This window comes from Pseudorca crassidens, chromosome 14, assembly GCF_039906515.1.
Source record: "Pseudorca crassidens isolate mPseCra1 chromosome 14, mPseCra1.hap1, whole genome shotgun sequence".
Lineage (NCBI taxonomy): Eukaryota > Metazoa > Chordata > Mammalia > Artiodactyla > Delphinidae > Pseudorca > Pseudorca crassidens.
Window position 1 is genome coordinate 6571954 of NC_090309.1, and position 19009 is coordinate 6590962.

At 45.2% G+C, this 19009-nt stretch overlaps 1 protein-coding gene across 3 annotated transcripts in view; it reads right to left on the reverse strand.

The window, feature by feature from the left end:
- The window catches only part of NPAS2 (neuronal PAS domain protein 2), a 181870-nt gene that overhangs the window by 144091 nt on the left and 18770 nt on the right, over positions 1–19009 (reverse strand). The window contains exon 1 of one of the 3 annotated variants that reach the window (XM_067704148.1): positions 6316–6335. The exons of the other annotated variants lie outside the window; for them this stretch is intronic. Coding sequence (XP_067560249.1) covers positions 6316–6320 — 5 coding nt within the window. The 5' untranslated portion in view covers positions 6321–6335. Of the gene's footprint in view, positions 1–6315; positions 6336–19009 lie in introns of those variants that run through there. 3 annotated transcript variants of the gene reach the window in all.

A 19009-nucleotide genomic window follows, 5' to 3' on the forward strand; every position in this document is an offset into this window, starting at 1 on the left:
AATCTGTTTACACTCCTCCTTCTTGATTAAATGGATCAAAGGTGAGTTCAGGAAACAGGCCCCCGGGTTTGAACTCTGTTGTGAAAATGCCAAGCCCTTGCCAAGAGCTGCAGAAAGAAGACAACGCAGTTTGCAAGCGTGAGGGAGAAGCTGTTACAGCCAGGAAGGCCTGATTCAAAGCCTGCCCATGAGGCCCTCATATATGTGGCCAAACCTCATGAGTCTCGGGTCCACAGCTCCAGCCCAGGTCTCTCTTCTGAGTTCCAGGCTCCTGTGTCCACCTGCCCCCTTCCCTGGCTGCCTGGATGTGCAGAGCTCTCGAGGGTTGCAGACCCAAACAGGAACTCGTGACCTACCCTGCCCCATTTTTCTTATTCCAGGAAAGGACACCTCCATTCTCCCCCTCGGTCACTCCCCACATCCCACCATCACCTGTCAGTTCTAGCTTTACAGTCTTCCTTCAATCCGTCCCCACTTTCCATCTGCAATGTCACGATCTCGCCCGAGCCACTGGACTGAGCGACAGCGAACAGCCTCCCCGTGGCCTCCCCGATTCTCTTGCCTGTGTCTTCATGGCACCCCTCAAAGGCAGCCACGGTAATATTTAAAAATGCCCATCAGATCAGGTCACTCTCCAGCGCAGAGCCCTTCAGTATGATGCTCCTCATTAAAGGGCAGCAGGCTGATTGCAGGACCAGAGCAGGGAAAGGACAGGGTGGGCCTGGAACAGCTCACTGTGTCAGAAAGTAAGACGCACTCAAAGACTGATGGGGACACGTCCAAAACCAGCTCGAGAGGGCTCTCACTGACCAAACCAGGGGCAGTCTGAACATCCAAATTGTAATTTATTGAATAAAGCAGGAATCCATGAAATCTTACTGACACAAAGAATGAACGAACGAACAAATGAACAAATGAATGAATAAGGGAGAAGGAGAGCTCCTCCTCCAAGTAGACTGCCAACTGCTACATGTAAAAGGGATGAAGGAATTTGAAACTCACCACCTGGCAACCGCCCTAGTAATGACTGTGTCAAGCAAGAAGCATCAATGGATACTAAACCTAAGAACCAATGGATACTAAACACTTCATAAGAAACAGTATGTTTAGCTAGCCTCAAAATATCTTTTAATACTTATTAGTTAAAAGGACGAAAGAGTTCCGTGGAGAAACCTGGCAACACAGCCTTCATTGAGCGATCAAAGTTAATGTCACTAGTAATGGGGCTGATGGATGGCCTGGCCTTTTGCTGTGTTGTATCACTCAGTGTTTTCCTGCCAAAAACACATCATCTGAATCAGACCATTAGGACACATCTGCCAAACCCAAATGGAGGGTCATTCTAGAAAGTAAACGAGCTGTCATCTTCCAAAACGTCTAGGCCATAGAAAACAAGTGAAGACTGAGGAACTGTCCCAGATGGAAGAGACAAGTACATGCAGGATGGGAACCTGGACTGGAGTCTAGACCATCAGGGACATGAGTGGGAGAGCCTGCAAAATTTCAGCGGGGGTCTGAGGCTCTGAGGGCACTGCTGTATCAATGTTAATTGCCTTATTTGGATGATTGTACAATGGGCACAGAGGAATGTGTCCTTCGGCACCATATCAGCAACTCACCTCCAAATGCTTTAGTGAAAAACAGTCCTATGTACGTAGAGAGCACAGTAAGGCAGGTGTGATAAAACACTGGCAGGAATTCTTAGCGCAGGCTCTGAGAAAGCTAGCTGGACGGTGTTTGCAACTTTTCTCTACGTTTGAAATTACTCAGAATAAAAAGTTCAAACACACAAACTTTCATGACTTCCCCATTAAACTCAGGACAGAATGGTGAAGAAGCACCCTCAGGCCGTTGGTAATCTGGTCCCTGCGTAACTCTAACCGCCCCATAAATCACATTTCGGTCTCCCCCCACCCCAGGCCTCTATATATGTTGTTCTTTCTGCTTGGAAACGCCCCCTCTCTGCTTCACTGCTCCATTCAGGTCTCGGTTTAAACGTCACTTCCTCAGAAAGGCCATTCCCTGTCCTTAGACTGGATCAAGTTCTCCATCACTATGCGATACCCTACGTTGGTTTTAGGGATCGTCCGTTTAATGCCCCCCCCCCACTCCCCACCAGTCAATAAGCTCTGGGTTCTACTGGTTTTCCTCCCCTTCCTTGCCCAGGGTCCATGCACAGTGTGTGGAGAAAAGGAGCCACTCAACAACAGATGAGTGGATTTTTGTTATTTGACTCCTATTCCTTGTTTTCTTGAGACCTCGATCTTGCCAGCCTTACTTCGTTCCACCAAACAAGTTACGGCACAGGGAAACCAGCCCACAGAGCTGAAGAGGTTCTTTAAATCCAAATAAACAGGACTGAATGAGTACAGGGACATGTAGAACGATGACCCCTAATGACTTAAAACAACCGATGTCAGTAATTAGGACTCTTTTCATAGTACAGAGAAGGTGACTTAAAAAAAACTTAAGGACTAATTAATTTCACATAATAGCCACCCTGGGACCTACTGTGAGAGCTGCCGTTAATGATGTATTTTCCTGTAATTAATTTTGATGTGCATCCTCGGGGCTCCCGTCACCTTCTCTGGAATTACTCCTTGATCCCTGAGCCTAACACTTCCATCCCGTCTACATCCATCAGGCCAGGCTTCCCTGTAAACAAAGGGGAAACAGAGAACTGGAAAGAGCTACCCACGCAGCAGAACTTTAGTGTGACAATGCTTTCTTTGCTCGGAGAGGAAACTAGGTAATGAATACACGCAAGAGCATATTTCGGAAATCGTGGGTTTTCTCTGCATTTTTCAAAAGTCTAAAGGGGAGGACACAAGGGAGAAAGAGTGTTCAATAAACAGAAGGGCAAGAGGTCCAAGTTCAAGACTCATGACTGCCACCACTTTGGTAGCCTGGAAAATCACGTTCTTTCTCCAGATCTCATTTTCTCTAGGTCGTGGTTTTTAAATGTGGACCGCACCCTGAGCCCTGGAAGACAGAGGCTGAGGCCGGTGACCTGTGGCTTTTATGGTGAGAAGTACTGTCAGTTGCAGCAAAGGCTCTGACAGGCAGCAAACAAGCCCCATCCCCCTGTCCCCATGCCTGAATCCCCTACTCTTGCCTACAATGCAAACATGGGTTAACACCGGGCAAATCATGACGTCTTTAAAAACTATATTGTGTCCTCTTCTTGAGTACCAACTTTTTCCTGGAGATTCCTAAAGAAAAGAACCAACTTTCCAACCCACCCGGAACAGGTAATAGCCAAATACACAATATTAGGGCAACATGCTGGTTCTCCAATGCAGGGAGGGGGACAGCGTGAATTCTCCAGAAAAGATGTAACAGAGAGAACAAGATACTCACACGCAAGTGGTTGTTTCAGGGGGACCAAGGAGAGCCGACCTGCAGGGTGAAGGCTGGAACAGACACCTGTGCTCAGGAACACACACAGGTATGTGGTAGCACATACTCCTACGTGGCCCCTGTCCGCAGTTTACCAAGTCACTGCGGTGGACGGCTTGGGCCTGTGTCACCTTGATAGGCGTGGACCCAGGAAGCCCAGCGGCCACATCAGAGGGCAGCCGCCTCATGAATGACAGTCTACACGGCTGCCCCTCCCACTAGCCTGTTCCTTGAGAACAGAGGCTGAGTTTCTCATGTCTATGTCCTGGCCACTTGGTCTACAGTACGGCTTAGCAAATGACTCCAATGAATGAAAACTCAGGGGCATCCCAGGAAATGACAATATCTTACGCTTGTTCTTAGATGTCCTGCTCTTTCTACCCCATGCCGTCCTAATTCCAGCAACAAGGCACCCCAGCACCTGCCAGCACCTGCCCTGCCTATTTACCCAGGTGTCTTCTTACTCCCAGCTCTGAAGTTTTTAAATGACTCATAACTAAACCACAAAGATCAGGGTGCAGTAGTCCAGCTGCCATGTAGTATGGACCCGCCTCCCTCGGAGGCTTCCTTTTGATTCAAATTAATTACGATTCTGACACCCCTTCCCCAGGCACATCCACAGGTTCTTTCTATGTTGCTTCTGATTTCGTGGTAGTTAAGCAGACACAATACACAGAGTTGCATCAGAGCGTGCTAAACGGGCTTAATTCTGCAGAGCGTTATTATTTCCATTTTTTTCTTTGAAAACGTTAGATTTTTAAAAAATCAGTTTCAGACAGTCTTAAAGGGAAAGAAAGGGGAAAATGTTTTCTTTCCTTCTTTTCATCACCCCAAGTCTTCAGGAATTTAGTTTCATTAAGGTCTAAATGGAATGTATTTAAATGCTCATCAAAGGAGGCCCCTTCCAGCAGCAGGTGAAAGGTTTCCCTGTGATTGCATCTGCACAGCTGACCAGGGCTCGTGGGAAAGGCAGGCAGAACACACAGCATTGGGAGCTTTTGCTCAGCAAGTAGGCAACGGCTTAATGCATCAGTTATCATCACCTGAGCAAATTAACTATGTGTTTAATTCAGGAGAAGAAAGATGAGTAATTAGCAAGCAAAAAACAAACTGTGTGTCACTTAAATCCTAACTCATAGCCTTACCTGATTTTTATTGGGTATTTACAAATCAGAGGGAGAATTACCTGAAATCTACTGCCTGTCGTAGAGAAAAGATTCCTAAGAACCCAGACAGACCTGGATCGATTTTTCTTTGTTTTGGGATGTATTTCTCTCCATATGTCAATTTCAGGAAAGCTCCTTAATTTTACTTGATTAAGTAGGGATCTTAGCTCTAATCCATCTAATCAAAATATATTATAAATCATAATAATAATAACTAATAATCATAATAACTAATAATAACTAATAATCATAATAACTAAAACATGCTTGGAGACAGAAGGGTGATTTCGAGCAGGGGTTTTCAGAGGCGCCCTTTAGGAAGGGAGAGGCCTGGACCTCTGCCCTTTTCCTCACCTTCCCTATTCAAGCTGAGCTATTCTGAGACCTTCTATAAGAGACATTATACTTTTTCTGCAAGAGTTTTGGGGAAAATCGGCTTCGAGCCACTGATTCACCAGATGTGAAGGAACACAGAGGCGGGGAATGGCCTGGTTGGCTCACTGCTGTATTGCCAGCAGCCTGCCTAGCCTCTAGGCGCACACCAGGGGTGTGACTACTTGTGAATGAAGAAATGCATGGGTGGAAGGATGGATGGAGGGAGGCAGGGAGGCAAAAATGAGATCTACAAGTGGGCAGAGAGCTCCCACTGTGATTAAGCTCTGAAACATTCTCTCACATCTGGATTACAGGCTAAATGCACGATGACTCAACAAAGGAGTTTTAAAAAATAAAAAAACCTGTAAGAGCGAAAACAAAGCAACTCCGAACGCTAGTGGTTTAATGGAGATGCAAGCCTTCGCTGACAGGATCCAAGAATGAGATTCCGCACATAAGTTGTGACATCTGTCAGTCACTGCTCTCCCCCTGAATCCGATGCGGTCCCAGCTTCTTCTACATTCTGGGCCCTGGGGAGACAGCCTAAACAATTTGGGAGACTTCTGTCTACAAATCATGCAGGCCAAACAATGACTGACTTACTAAAATCCTCAAACATTTCAACAGGGAGCACACACTGAAGTTTCAGGAGATGATTTCAAGGAAAATACAAGTACATGACCCCGTGGGTAGTACATGTAAGGATTAACTGCTACTTTGCTACGTGAATTCCCCCCCAGGATAGAAACAGGAACATATTCTGCAACAGTGCCGTCAAGAGAAATACAACACGAGCCACCTACGTAACTTAAAACGTCTAGTAGCCACGTTAAAAAAGTAAAACGAATACGACAAAGTAGTAAATGTAACAAAAACGAAGCAGACTCACAGACATAGAGAACAAACGAGTGGTTACCCGTGAGAAGAGGGAAGCGGGGAGAGGCAATACATGGGGAGGGGAGGAAGAGGTGCAAACTATTAGGTATAAAACAAGTGACAAGGATATACTGTACATGGGGAATACAGCCAATATTTTATAATAACTATAAATGGAACATAACCTTTCAAAATTGTGAATCACTATATTATACACCTGTAACTTACGTAATATTGTACAACTGTACCTCAATTTAAAGAAAAGTAACACAAAATAAAGATGTAAAAAAAAAAAGGAAAAAAAAAAGAAAAGTAAAGCGAGAGAGGTAATTTTGATAATATACCTTGTTTAACCCAATATACACAAAATATTATCATTACAACATGTAATCAATTTTAAAAAGTTATTCATAGGATAACGTATATTCTTTTTGTCCTATTAAACCTTTGACATCTAGGATGTATTTTACAGTCACAGCACATCTTAGTCTGGACTCACCACATTCTAGGGGCTCAACAGCCACACGTGGCTAACGGCCATGCACTGTCAGCACAGGTCCAGCAGGACAGAAGGATAAAAGGAGAAACAGTGGGCATCAACCGAAGAAGCAGGTCTGCAGCGCACCCCTTTGTGGGGCTTCAGTCATTCTGGTCTATTCTTACCTCCTTGGGGTTCCTGCCATATGGTTTTGAGGAGACGTAACTCATAGTAATCCCTGACCCCTGACTGCCAGACTGAGCCCATGACCCTGGTTTTCCAATCATAATTCACACCACTGACATAGTCCAAGAGGAGGGCACATGACCAAGCCAGGCCAATCAGAATCTTCTCTGGGACCAGTATCCAGAAGCCAGGGAAAAGGGCTTGCTCTCTCCCCTGGTGCTGCTGGGGTGTGATCTGGGGGTTCTTCCCATCACAGGGAGAGCCTGTCTCAGGATGGGGCCATGAAAGCCAGCCCTGAGACCCCGGTTTGGGGTCTCTCTTTCATCGATTCTGCATCTACCCCACATCCTCTCAGTACTTGCTCTCATTTGCTTCTGCTAATTGGAGTTGTGTTTCAGCCACTCTCATGAGACAGGGTCATGCTTCAGGCCAAGCCACAAGCCCGGCCCACTGCCATATTCTCCCGCCATGCATCTAGGGCTGTCTCAGAGACAGCGTCCCAGGCCACAGAGGGCCCACGGGCCAGACCTGAGAGGTGGACTTTCATCTTTTAAACCTCATCAGTGCTTTGGAGCTCTTGTTCCCTTCCTGGGTCACCACCTGGGTTTCGCCCTTACACCTCCATCCGGGGCACAGGGGTGTGCTAGGCAGCTGAGCCGCCCTGCTTTGCTGCAGAAGCCTGTGCTCCCCTTCGTGCACCCCCATGAGTCTGTGTCTCACTTCCTGTCCCCCTTCGTGCATCCCGCCTCGAGAAGCAGAATGGTACCTTGAGTTTGCCTCTCCACGCCAGGATCTCACTGGCCTCCTCGTGAACTGTATGAAGCCTATTCTGAAGATGGGAATGAAGCCCAGCCTGGCCTTGACCCCACTGTAGGGAATGAATTACTGAGAGGATTCTAAGAAATGTAAATTTAAGTTGACCTACTATGTGAGTTTTAGTGTGATGAATTCTACTAGACTTCATGGCTAAGCTAAGGATTTATTAACTGTCCCTCCGGATTAGGTTTTATTTTTTCCCAAGAAAGTTTCAGAGAAAGCTGAGGGCCTTCCTTTCAGGCGCTGGGCCACTGGATTCCCACGACAACAACAGTCCACTCACTGCAGTTACCACCATAGTCTTAGGAAATCTGAACCAGCCCCATGAAGTCCACAGGCAGGTAGATGGGGTCTCTTCTCTCCACCCCGCATGGCAGAAGGAGTTTACAGATAGATGGTTAAAATCCATGGTTCCGATTATTCCTGTTCCCTGCAGGAAGTTCCACAAGCTAATGAATGCTTCAGTGTGCTTAATGTTTTAAGTGATACGAAAAATCATGAGTGAAATTCATATCGAGCCATTAGCGCTTTTCTCCCCACTGAACTCCCCTGCCAGGAACCAGTGCTAACCAGGTCTGAGGCTTCTGGAGAAGCCACAAACGGTCGCTCTTTCTGTCTTGCACATCCTCCTCCTTCGGACGTGAACAGTGGGGCAGACACAGGCCAGGAGCAGCCCTCCCATCTCCCCACTGCATCTGCAATTCGGGGGCTTGAATGTCCTCCTGCCTTGTCCCATCACAGGCTCCCTGCTTCCCTACATTAGCAAGAGGACAGGTTTGCGGGTCTGATGGGCTACACTGTGCTGCTCTGAGATCTCTGAAGTTGCGAACATCTGTCCAGTTGGGTTCTGTTCTTACACTGGTGGGTAGAGACCACTGGGAAAAATTCTTTCCTCTAAATGGCAAGGGCATCCCTTCTTGGGGGGGAATCCCAAAACGCTTTCTTGCTGAGGAGCCCAAGGCAAGTTATCTACCCTGCCTGAACCTCAGTTTCTCATCTTCAAAGTGGGAGCACAGTCATACCTCCCTGGTTCAGCTGCCACAAGGATCACCCGAGATAACGCAGGACCCCCTGAACTGCCTGCTCCACTGACCTGCGGGCAGCAGGTCATCACTTCTTTACCTTCACTGAATGTCATTTTTGAGGGTGTTCCCACCTCCTCCCACATAAATAAGAATACTCATTCAAAAACCTGGAGGACCCAGAAAAGTAGAGAAATAAAAATTTCAACTCCTCCACTGACTCACGACCCACGATAACCACTATTAACAATCTGTGTTTCCTTTCCTAAGTGTGGGTACATTTTATGGAGTTGAGATCATGCTGTGGATATAACTTGGTAGAGTCCTTTTCTCACTTAACATGATATGCGTTTTCCCATCTTACTCTGTCATTGCAAGAAATAGTCCTTGTAATAGCTGCATTTTAGTCCACCCAGTGTTTTCTCGGGGTTGACCGAACCACACCCAGCTTTCCAGACATCTCGGTTTCCAACTTCTTGCTAACACAACCGCACTGTGGTGGGCATGGCTTTTTCTTCAGTTGGGCTTATTCCCTTACGAGAGGTTCCAGAAAGGTTACGGGGCTCAAAGTGTGAGGACGGCAATGGCTCCTGACACCTCCTGCGGGTGGCCTTCCTTGCATTCACCTCCACAAGCAACGCCACGGAAGCCCTTTTCACAACCCTAGGGATCACCTTTGAGTACTTTTTTGATAACTTAATTGAGGAAAATGATCTTATCATTTTTATTTGCACTTCCTCGATTCTTAAGAGACTGTTTTCCCATTAACCATATGCCATTCCTTTTTCTGCAGGGCAATGGACTACTTCAGTGCACTGGAAATTGCTGGAAGCGTTTGGCAGATGACGGGAATCTATGTTTTTCATTAGTGCTGATGCAAGTGTTTCTTGGGCCAGAATTGGAAAAATTCTGGATTAGAGGGTTAGTTTTAAAATCTGTTCCTAGGGCTTTTCTTATACTGAAGATTTCATTCTTTTCGGCAAATATCCTCTCTAGATGTAGCCATCTTTACATCTGGATCACTTTTTAATGAAGTGTGGGAGTTTAGGTCTAATTTGTCAGTATTTTCTTTTGCGATTTCTTTTTGTTCTTCTCAGCTTAGATATTCTTTACTCTCAGAGTTTTGCAAATATTCCTTTTTCTCCTGCTTTTCAAAAAAGCTTCACTGTTTATTTGGAATTTCAATTGGCTATTTAGGGTAAAGGGAGGATGTAAACTTTAAATTTTGTTTTTCAAAATGTCTAACTACTGTCAGCAAAAATTTGACGGAGGCAAAAAGAGGTATCAAGAGACATTGAGGGAGGGAGAGATTATTCTGTGTGGGTCAGAGAAAGTGGTTAGACATTTTGAAAAACAAAATTTAAAGTTTACATCCTTCCTTTACCCTAAACTGACAGTGGGGCCTCGGATGGGGGCAGAACCAGGCCCTGTGTTCTCTCCTTCTCCCCTACCTCTCTCCAGGTTTTCAAAACCTCTTTCTCCCGCACTTTAGCCTTGAGAAAACTCCTAGTACCCGAAGCCTTCTGCAACCTTGCTTTAAAGTAAAGAATTTAACAATTTTAATTTCTTCCTACAGATGATGAGGAAATGCATTGTAATATGTAATCATGCTTTTTAAAGACACTCTGTTATATTAGGTATTATAAAGTCATATTTATCACTTTCTAAGAATCTTGTGATTTGAATTATAGTTGAGGCAGAGATTTTTAAGCTGAAGAGACCCTTGGGATCCTCTACCTGTAGCTCAGTCCCCATGAGGAAGTGGTGCCCAGAGACATAAAATCCGCTGCTCCAATTCCTGCAGCCAACGGGAGCCAGGGCTGGAACTTGCAGCTGGTCTCTGCTTGCGACTGCGCTCCTCCCACTGACTCGCTGTCATCATCCTCTGCTTTCCAGGACTTACTGGTGGTCACAATTAAGCAGGAGGTGACAGTTTATTTAAAGACACTATTTATGGTGTCTTAATTACTTTTGTTCAGGCTCTCAGCTACACACAACCAAAACACCCAACGACCCTCCAAACCAGAGAAAGGAGAGCTGATTTTCAGCTGATGCACCCCATTGGTCTAGAAGAAATGCTTCTAGAAGAGTCCATCTGGAAGACATGCATCTAGAAGCAACGCTTCTAGGAGAATCCACCTAGAAGACATGCATCTAGAAGAAACGCTTCTAGAAGAATCCACCTAGAAGACATGCATCTAGAAGAAACGCTTCTAGAAGAATCCACCTAGAAGACATGCATCTAGAAGCAACGCTTCTAGAAGAATCCACCTAGAAGACATGCATCTAGAAGAAAGGCTTCTAGAAGAATCCACCTAGAAGACATGCATCTAGAAGAAACGCTTCTAGAAGAATCCACCTAGAAGACATGCATCTAGAAGAAACGCTTCTAGAAGAATCCACCTAGAAGACATGCATCTAGAAGAAATGCTTCTAGAAGAATCCACCTAGAAGAAATGCATCATGTAACAGCTACTGGGGAAGGAAACTGACTATGTTCCTCTCCCCAGTAAGTCTCTAAACTCAGGTTGCGCCTAGATTAAAATGTGGGAGGAAACTCATATTCCTGAGACAAACACACGGGAAAGGCTGTCAGATGACCTGTCACGGATGGCCCTGTGTGCTGACCGTCTGCCTGGCCCACGGACTTGTGGCCAAGTGGCTCAAGGCAGAAGTATGACTGTCAAGGCAGTTCGGAACAAACAACAACAAGCTTTTCCCCAAACTGAATTATTTTTACCGGTATCCAGTCTAAAGCTAAGTAGAGAAAGTCTTATTGGACCTATGGGCACATTTCTTGACCACGTGAATGTTAAACTAAAAAATAATTCCCAGCTCTAGCTCTACGTGTTCACTGAGTAGAGGGAACTGTCTCTTGCGGTGTCTCCAGCTCTACGGTCTCTGATGATGCAAGGAACTCTCTCAAACACCCCCATGTTTAAGCAAAAGATCACTGTTTCAACCCATGACGGCATGTGTGCCTGCCTATCGTTTGCCACGATGCTTTTGAGAAACAGCATATGCTCTAGATACGGAAGTGACCATGTTAAGGTGACCTGACTTATTAGCTCTTTGCCAAACTGGAGGGTGGGAGGGGGAATTCAAGGCTCTGCAAATTCTCTTTTCACTGTCTGTTGAGTTCGCTTGGAGCCCAGAATGGCAACGACTCAAGCTCTGATTCAGATCTTGACGATTCCCTGTTACTATAAGAACTTTTCAGGGCATTACCTTCCTAAGTGTGATGCACGCGTTTCTTCTAGAATGTGATCTATGTGATGCTGAAAGACTGCACCCGAAGAAAAATCACGACTTATGAAAAAAATAGGTTTGGAGCAGACTATTAAGGACACGTGTGACTTTGTAACTAGAATCTCGCAAAATCGACAAAAGTCCTCGTAAGAACATGAGCCCAGCTGAGTCTGCCGCTGAGTCTGCCGGGTCCGTCGGAGGCACCGCGGCCCCCCACCTCTATGGGCTTCCTCCCGGAGCCTGTGCTTCCTCCTTGGGGAGGAAAGTCCTTAAAGGCATTCACTTTTTAAAGAGACAGACCCATCAAGATTAAAAATCTGGCTCAGGGGTCCCCTTCTTCAGCAAGCCTTTGTTTTCCTTCTTGTAAGCACAAGGAGAACGTGTCTCCCCAGTGTCTTTGCACTTACAGCTCTCCAAACACAGCAGGAAATAAAGTGGTTCTTGAAGCTACTAAATCAGCCACTTCTTGCTCCAAAAGAAGGCACTTCTGCACTATTCTTGGCCTTTTTCTAAAGATCTTCATATCCTACTAAGGCTTTCTCATTCCTTGTGAGATCAAGGCACAACAGTAACATACTGGGGAAAATCTCACACGGGCCAAGCTAAGCTGCGAGACCTACAGACATCACGCTTTACTGAGGAGTCACCCATGAGCTCACTGGATTAAACAATTTTTTAAACCTACTTATTTATTTACTGTGGTAAAAATATATAACATAAATTGACCACTTTAACCATTTTAAGTGCACAGTTAAGTGGCATTAAGTATTTTGCCACAATAAAAAAAAAGCAAGTCTGCTAAAAATTTATTTAAAAAAAGAACTCCAAGATAAGAAGGTGATCATAGATTATTTTTACCACCATCATCCTCCCTGTTTTTTTCACTTGTCTTTCCTCAGATTTAGCTCTAGGAACAGCAAAGCAGCAGCAGCCACATATGCGATAGTTTGGCCAAATTTCAGGAGAGGGTCCACTGATCATTATTTCTTAAACTCCAAAAGCTTGAAGGGTGCTGAGCTACATACACTCATAGTAAATATTTCTTTACCTTTCTAAGGTTATGTTTTTGGGGAAAACCACAGAGAAACTAAATGCCTTGACAGCGTGAAGGTGGAACCTTCTAGGTTCAACGCAGGCTTGCCGTGGATATCTGATGGCCCAGGTCCAAATCGTGGCTGTGTGACCTCGGGCAAGTAGCTGAACTTCTCTGGGCCTCAGTGTGCAAGCTATAAAGTGAGGATAATATGAGAGGCAGAGGAGTTAATATATTTCATGCATTTCCAACAGTGAATGTCACACACTAGTCCTCCCTAAATAGCTAACTATTATTGAAAGGCCAAGACCCACCCACCAAAATATTTCAGGTGGAGGACTTACATATTTAAAGCATTTTTATTTTATGTGGCTGAACTTCCAAATGACTTATTCTCAGAATTCACAAAAATACTTTAAATAACTTAAGAACATGAATACTTGTTGTTCTTTCAGTGACAAAAATAAATACTCTTTTTCAACTTAAGAAAAGGCTTATTGTTATTCTTGGTAGCCAATGGCACAAGAGTTGTTATTAGGAGAGAAGAAAAACTTGACAGCTCTGACTAACCTCCTACACTCAGAGGATGTCGTTTAATTGCAAAAGCGCAAACACACACAAAGGCAAGAGAAAAGATGCCTTTTTAAAACCATCTCTTCTTCAAAACTTGCAGATGTCTTTCAAAACCCTACATAATATTTTTAGAGTCTCTTTATAAACTTAAATAATTTAGGCACATTTGATATAAAACTTAATGTTATAAACTCTGAACACTTTTTTCTTTAAATTCTAGAAAAGTCAAAGATTCCAGGATCGTCACTGGCTATCCATGATGTCACCACCTAGGAATTTTCAGTAAATGCTTAAGCAAAACACACACCAAACATATAAACAAAAAAACATGTACAGCTGATTCACTTTGCTGTACAGCAGAAACTAACACACCATTGTAAAGCAATTATACTCCAATAAAGATGTTAAAAAAAAAAAAGAGGAAACTGGGAAAAAACAAAACAAAACAAAACTGGGGGGTGGGTGGGGAACCGCCTTAGAAGACTCCACGTGGTCTGCCAGGACGGAGTGGTGGCACCCAGGGCTGGCATGGACCCTGCCAAGCCACTGGGGGCAGCATCCCTCCTCCTCAGGCCAGACGCAGCACGCAGAGTAGGGAGCCCATGGTACCAAACTTCCAGGAGTGGCAAGAAATTGACTAAAGAAGAAGGAGATTACTAAAGAAATTCCAGAGCCATCTGGAATACTCCATTCCTGGCCAGAGAAGCCTCTGCCATGGCATGGCTGAGAGCAGCGGTGAAATGACAGAGAGAATCTTTTATTGTCAGGGGAGTCAGCCAGTCCCTACCAAAGCGGACTGAAAGCTGGGATGGGGCTGGCCCTGCCTGATGAACCGTGAGCCCCTCAGAGAAACAGCTCGCTAAGGTCAATCCCAAGTTTAAGACACGGCATGCAAATGCTGCAGTGTCTACGGCCCCATGATCAAGGACTCAGCTGTTCACCAGGCTGATCACAGCGCGGTCACAGTGTGGCCCTATCCAGCGACCACTGGTGGGGTCCGGATGCTGCTACCTGGTGGAAGCTAGTCAGCCCGAGAGCCCCGGACCAACAGGTGCGTTGGGTCTCTTACTTATTTTTAGCCAGCGTTAGTTTGGTACCGAGCTACTAAATATACAAACCAACAACGGCCAGACAATATGTAAAAACAGAACTCTGCCCAAGAAACTGACCCAGCATCTACAGTAACCAGCCCAGGAAGCCAGCCTGCTATCCCTTGTAGGAGGTCAGACCATGATCTTTAGCAAAAACCCAAAAAGTCAAACGACCCCTATAACAATCAGTCCCAAATGGCCAGGATTTGATTAATAACTGACAGTGCCCCTGATTTCCAACCCCCCACTTCCAATTTAGGAACTACCAGAGAGAGCTAAAATACACACCCCTGGAGAAAAGGGAACCCTCCTACACTGTTGGTGGGAATGTAAGTTGGCGCAGCCACTATGGAAAACAGTATGGAGATTCCTCAGAAAACTAAAAATAGAATTACCATATGATCCAGCAATTCCACTCCTGGGCATATACCCAGACAAAACTATAATTCAAAAAGATACATGCACCCCTATGTTCATAGCAGCACTATTCACAATAGCCAAGTCATGTAAACAACCTAAATGTCCACTGACAGATGAATGGTTAAAGAAGATGTGGTACATATATACAATGGAATATTACTCAGCCATAAAAAAGAACGAAATAATGCCATTTGCAGCAACATGGATGGATCTAGAGATTATCATACTAAGTGAAGTAAGTCAGACAGAGAAAGACAAATACCATATGATATCATTTACATGTAGCATCTAAAACATGGCACAAATGAACCTATCTACAAAACAGAAACAGATTCCCAGACACAGAGAACAGACTTGTGGTTGCCAAGGGGGAGGGGGTGGGAGAGGGATGGGGTGGGAGTTTGGGACTAGCAGATGCAAACTAGTATGCATAGGATGGAAAAACAAGGTCCTACTGTAGAGCACAGCCGACTATATTCAATATCCTGTGATAAACCATAATGGAAAAGAATATAAAAACAGAATGTCTATATAACTGAGTCACTTTATTGTACAGCAGAGATTGGCCCAACATTGTAAATCAACTATACTTCAATAAAAATAAAATAAATTAAAAAATAAAATACAGGGCTTCCCTGGTGGCGCAGTGGTTGAGAGTCCACCTGCCGATGCAGGGGACACCGGTTCGTGCCCCGGTCCGGGAGGGTCCCACATGCCGCGGAGCGGCTGCGCCCGTGAGCCATGGCCACTGAGCCTGCGCGTCCGGAGCCTGTGCTCCGCAACGGAAGATGCCACAGCAGTGAGAGGCCTGCGTACCGCAAAAAAATAAAAAAATAAAATAAAATACATACCGCTAGCCGTTCACATAGGGTGCCCAGCTTCTCCTGAGCCCATCTCCAGCTGCCCTAACAGCCTCTAACCAGGGCAGCCCCGGAGGCTTGCCTTCTTTCCACCCTAAATCCTTCCCACCCCTCCACCTGCCTCCGAGGCTCTGCCGCAACACGAGTGATGGCGGCTGACTGCCTCGCTTTGCCAGCTCCGAGTAAATAGCCTCGGCTGGTCTTCCTCTGGCGGGTCTTCGTTTATTTCCACAGTCCAGGGTCTCCCGTGCTTTCCCCATCCTTGCCTCCCTATCTCCTTCACCAATCAGAGCGGCATCAGGAGAATGAACACATTTCCACGAAGGGCTCAACCAGTGCTCTGGAAAATGGTGCAAGACAGTCTCTCTTCACTTCCAAGTCGTGTATGTGACTTTCCCACACAGCATCAATGGTGAATTCTCACTCATTTGCATTGGAGCCACGGGAAGCTCCTCTATACTCATCAAGTATGAGAGCTAAATGAAAAGGAAAGATATTAAGTCGTTGTCTCAAAATGCACCTTTGGGCCTGAGTGTATCCGTACTGTACCCCACAACTTCTACCTGTAGCGCCGACGGGAAGTCACGCAGAACGCAGTCCATAATCATTAGGTCCTCAGCCCCGCTGGAGATCGAGTGAGTGAAGACAGGCTGAGCTTTTCAGTAGAGTCTGTGCACACCTAATGCTTCTAATTCTCTGAAAACTGGTGCTCCGATTATGAAGTATGTGCTTAAGGAAAATTATCAAAAAACTTGCTGCTCCGAGCCCCCGAGTCTCCAAGCATCCCGGGTGAAAGGGCCCTCGGGCTCCTCCAAGCACCGAGGCTCCCCGCCCCAGCCCCCCGGGTGCCTATCCTCGGAGGCGTCCCAGCACCAGCGCAGCGCCTGGCGCCGTGGGAACCTGGGAAATGCTGGGTGGGTTGGGTAAACCACTTTACCGACTATGGACCTAACGACACAAACCATAGGTTAACTAGGTCAGAGCTAAAGAAAAAACAACTATCTTTAAGCCAAGGCTCTGGCAAGACAGGGAAGCTGATGTGACCTTCTGTGTGAATGTCAGGGCCGGGTCAGGCCGAACCAGACCAGGCAGGCCTCCTTCTCTTTTCTATTCTGGGGTATCTAACCTCCTGAACCGTCCACCTGGGTCTCCCTCTGGGGAATGTGGGACACTGGGGCTGCACCGGCTTAGTTCTGGTATGGCTTCACAGGACCTCCTCTTGCCACCTGTCTGAACAATTCATTGATGGGTGAGACAAAGGATGTTCTGAGAGCAATTTCATTCACACAGGAGCCCTTCAGAAGCCCATCCATTTCCTTGATAAAGGGATCCTTTAGACTCCTTTATAAATGTCATCTATTTCCTTAACAGACACAGAAACTTTCTTTTTTGTAATTGAAAAGAAGTTAAGCATGTTTTCATGTTGAGCATGTCTCTAATAGTTCACGATGCATCGCTAATTATCAGAGAAATGCAAATCAAAACTACCACGAGGTATCACCTCACACCAGTCAGAATGGCCATCATCGAAATGTCTACCAATAATAAACTCTGAAGAGGATGTGGAGAAAAGGGAACCCTCCTACGCCGTTGGTGGGAATGTAAATTGGTGCAGCCACTATGGAGAACAGTATGGACGTTCCTTAAAAAACTAAAAATAGAGCTACCATATGATCCAGCCATCCCACTCCTGCATATATATCCAGAGAAAACCATACTTTGAAAAGACACATGCGCCCCAATGTTCATTGCAGCACTATTTACAATAGCCAAGACATGGAAGCAACCTAAATGTCTATTGACAGATGAATGGATAAAGAAGATGTGGTACATATGTACTCAGCCATAGAAAAGAATGAAATAATGCCATTTGCAACAACATGGATGGACCTAGAGATTGTCATATTAAGTGAAGTAAGCCAACAGAGAAAGACAAACATCATATGATATCACTTACAGTGGAATCTAAAAAAAAAAAAGATACAAATGAGCTTATTTACAAAACAGAAACACACTCACAGACATAGAAAACAATCTATGGTTACCAAAGGGGAAAGGGGGGTGGGGGAGGGATAAATCAGGAGTTTGAGGTTACCATGTACACACTACTATATATCAAATAGATAACCAACAAAGACCTACTGTATAGCACAGGGAACTATAATCAATACCTTGTAATAACCTATAGTGGAAGAGAATGGAAAAAAGAAGATATATTTATATATATGTATAACTGAAGCACTTTGCTGTACACCTGAAACTAATACAACATTGCAAATCAACTATATTTGAATAAAATTTTTGAAAAATGAGTTAAATACTGGAGTTCAAAAAGCATTTGAATTTAAATTATTTTTCTTCTTTTTCTTGACATAAACATCAAAAAATAACAGAACATGGCTTAGGACCATTTCAACAATGAACAAAATTCAGTATACAGAAGAAAATATCTCAAACATACTGACAAGTTACATTGAAAAAACTGTTAACATTTACCTGAACTGTCCAAGCACCTTCCCATAATGAAGGCACTGATTACGTCTTTTACCTAGATATGTATTCCCTACCCGCCCCCTCCAACCCGTTTGGCTGTAACCTGATTTGTGTGTGTGTGTGTGTGTGTGTGTGTGTGTGTCCAAAGATTAAAGCTGCAGCAACGCAGAGACTTCGGACTTTGATCAGAAAATGGATTAAATTCCCAGATGAGGCTAATCAAAAGTGGGAACACCAGACTGCAGCATTTTTTCACTCCTTTCAGGAACAGCTCGGGGCAGAGTCATTTCATTTAGAACTGTACTTTGCTATTAAAGAATCCAGCTACAATTTGTAAAAATTGGCTGTTTATTGATGTACGGGGTCTCTCTGGTAAAAGAAGGAACGCCAGTGAGGTCACCTGGAGTCACCTGGTCCTGCCGATGTACCCTGGGTGCTGTGCTGACCCAGCTCCCTCGGTCCTCAGACATGTCCTACAGACAGGGACCCAGGGTTCTCTGGGCCAGCGAAACACCCAGTTATATGGACCTGTCTGTCAAATTGTGCAGGGTCTGAGATGTTGTCAACTCACAGTTACATGCTTTATATAAATGAACACTGCAGAAACACGAGGCAGCCGGAGTGACCCTGCAGTGTGGGCCCCCAGACCCAGATCCCTGGGCGTGGTGATGAGAGCCGATGGGAACTTTCTACACGTGCCGATGACACCCCAGAGACGCGGGATGGAAAACAAAGGATTCTGTCCGCTTTTGTGCAGGAGAGAAAGGAAGGAGAGAAACCTTTGCTCCTTGGAGATGGGAGGGAAAGGGACCCTGGGTTCTTACCTTGACCTTTTGGAAGGTAAATAAAATATCTGTGGAAGTCAGAGTCTCCTGTGTCTGGGTTTTTATGACCTTGAGATGTTTCCAAAGTCTGGGCTTCATCCCGTTGGGCATGTAGATACCCAGGGAGACTACACTCCAGTTTTCCTGG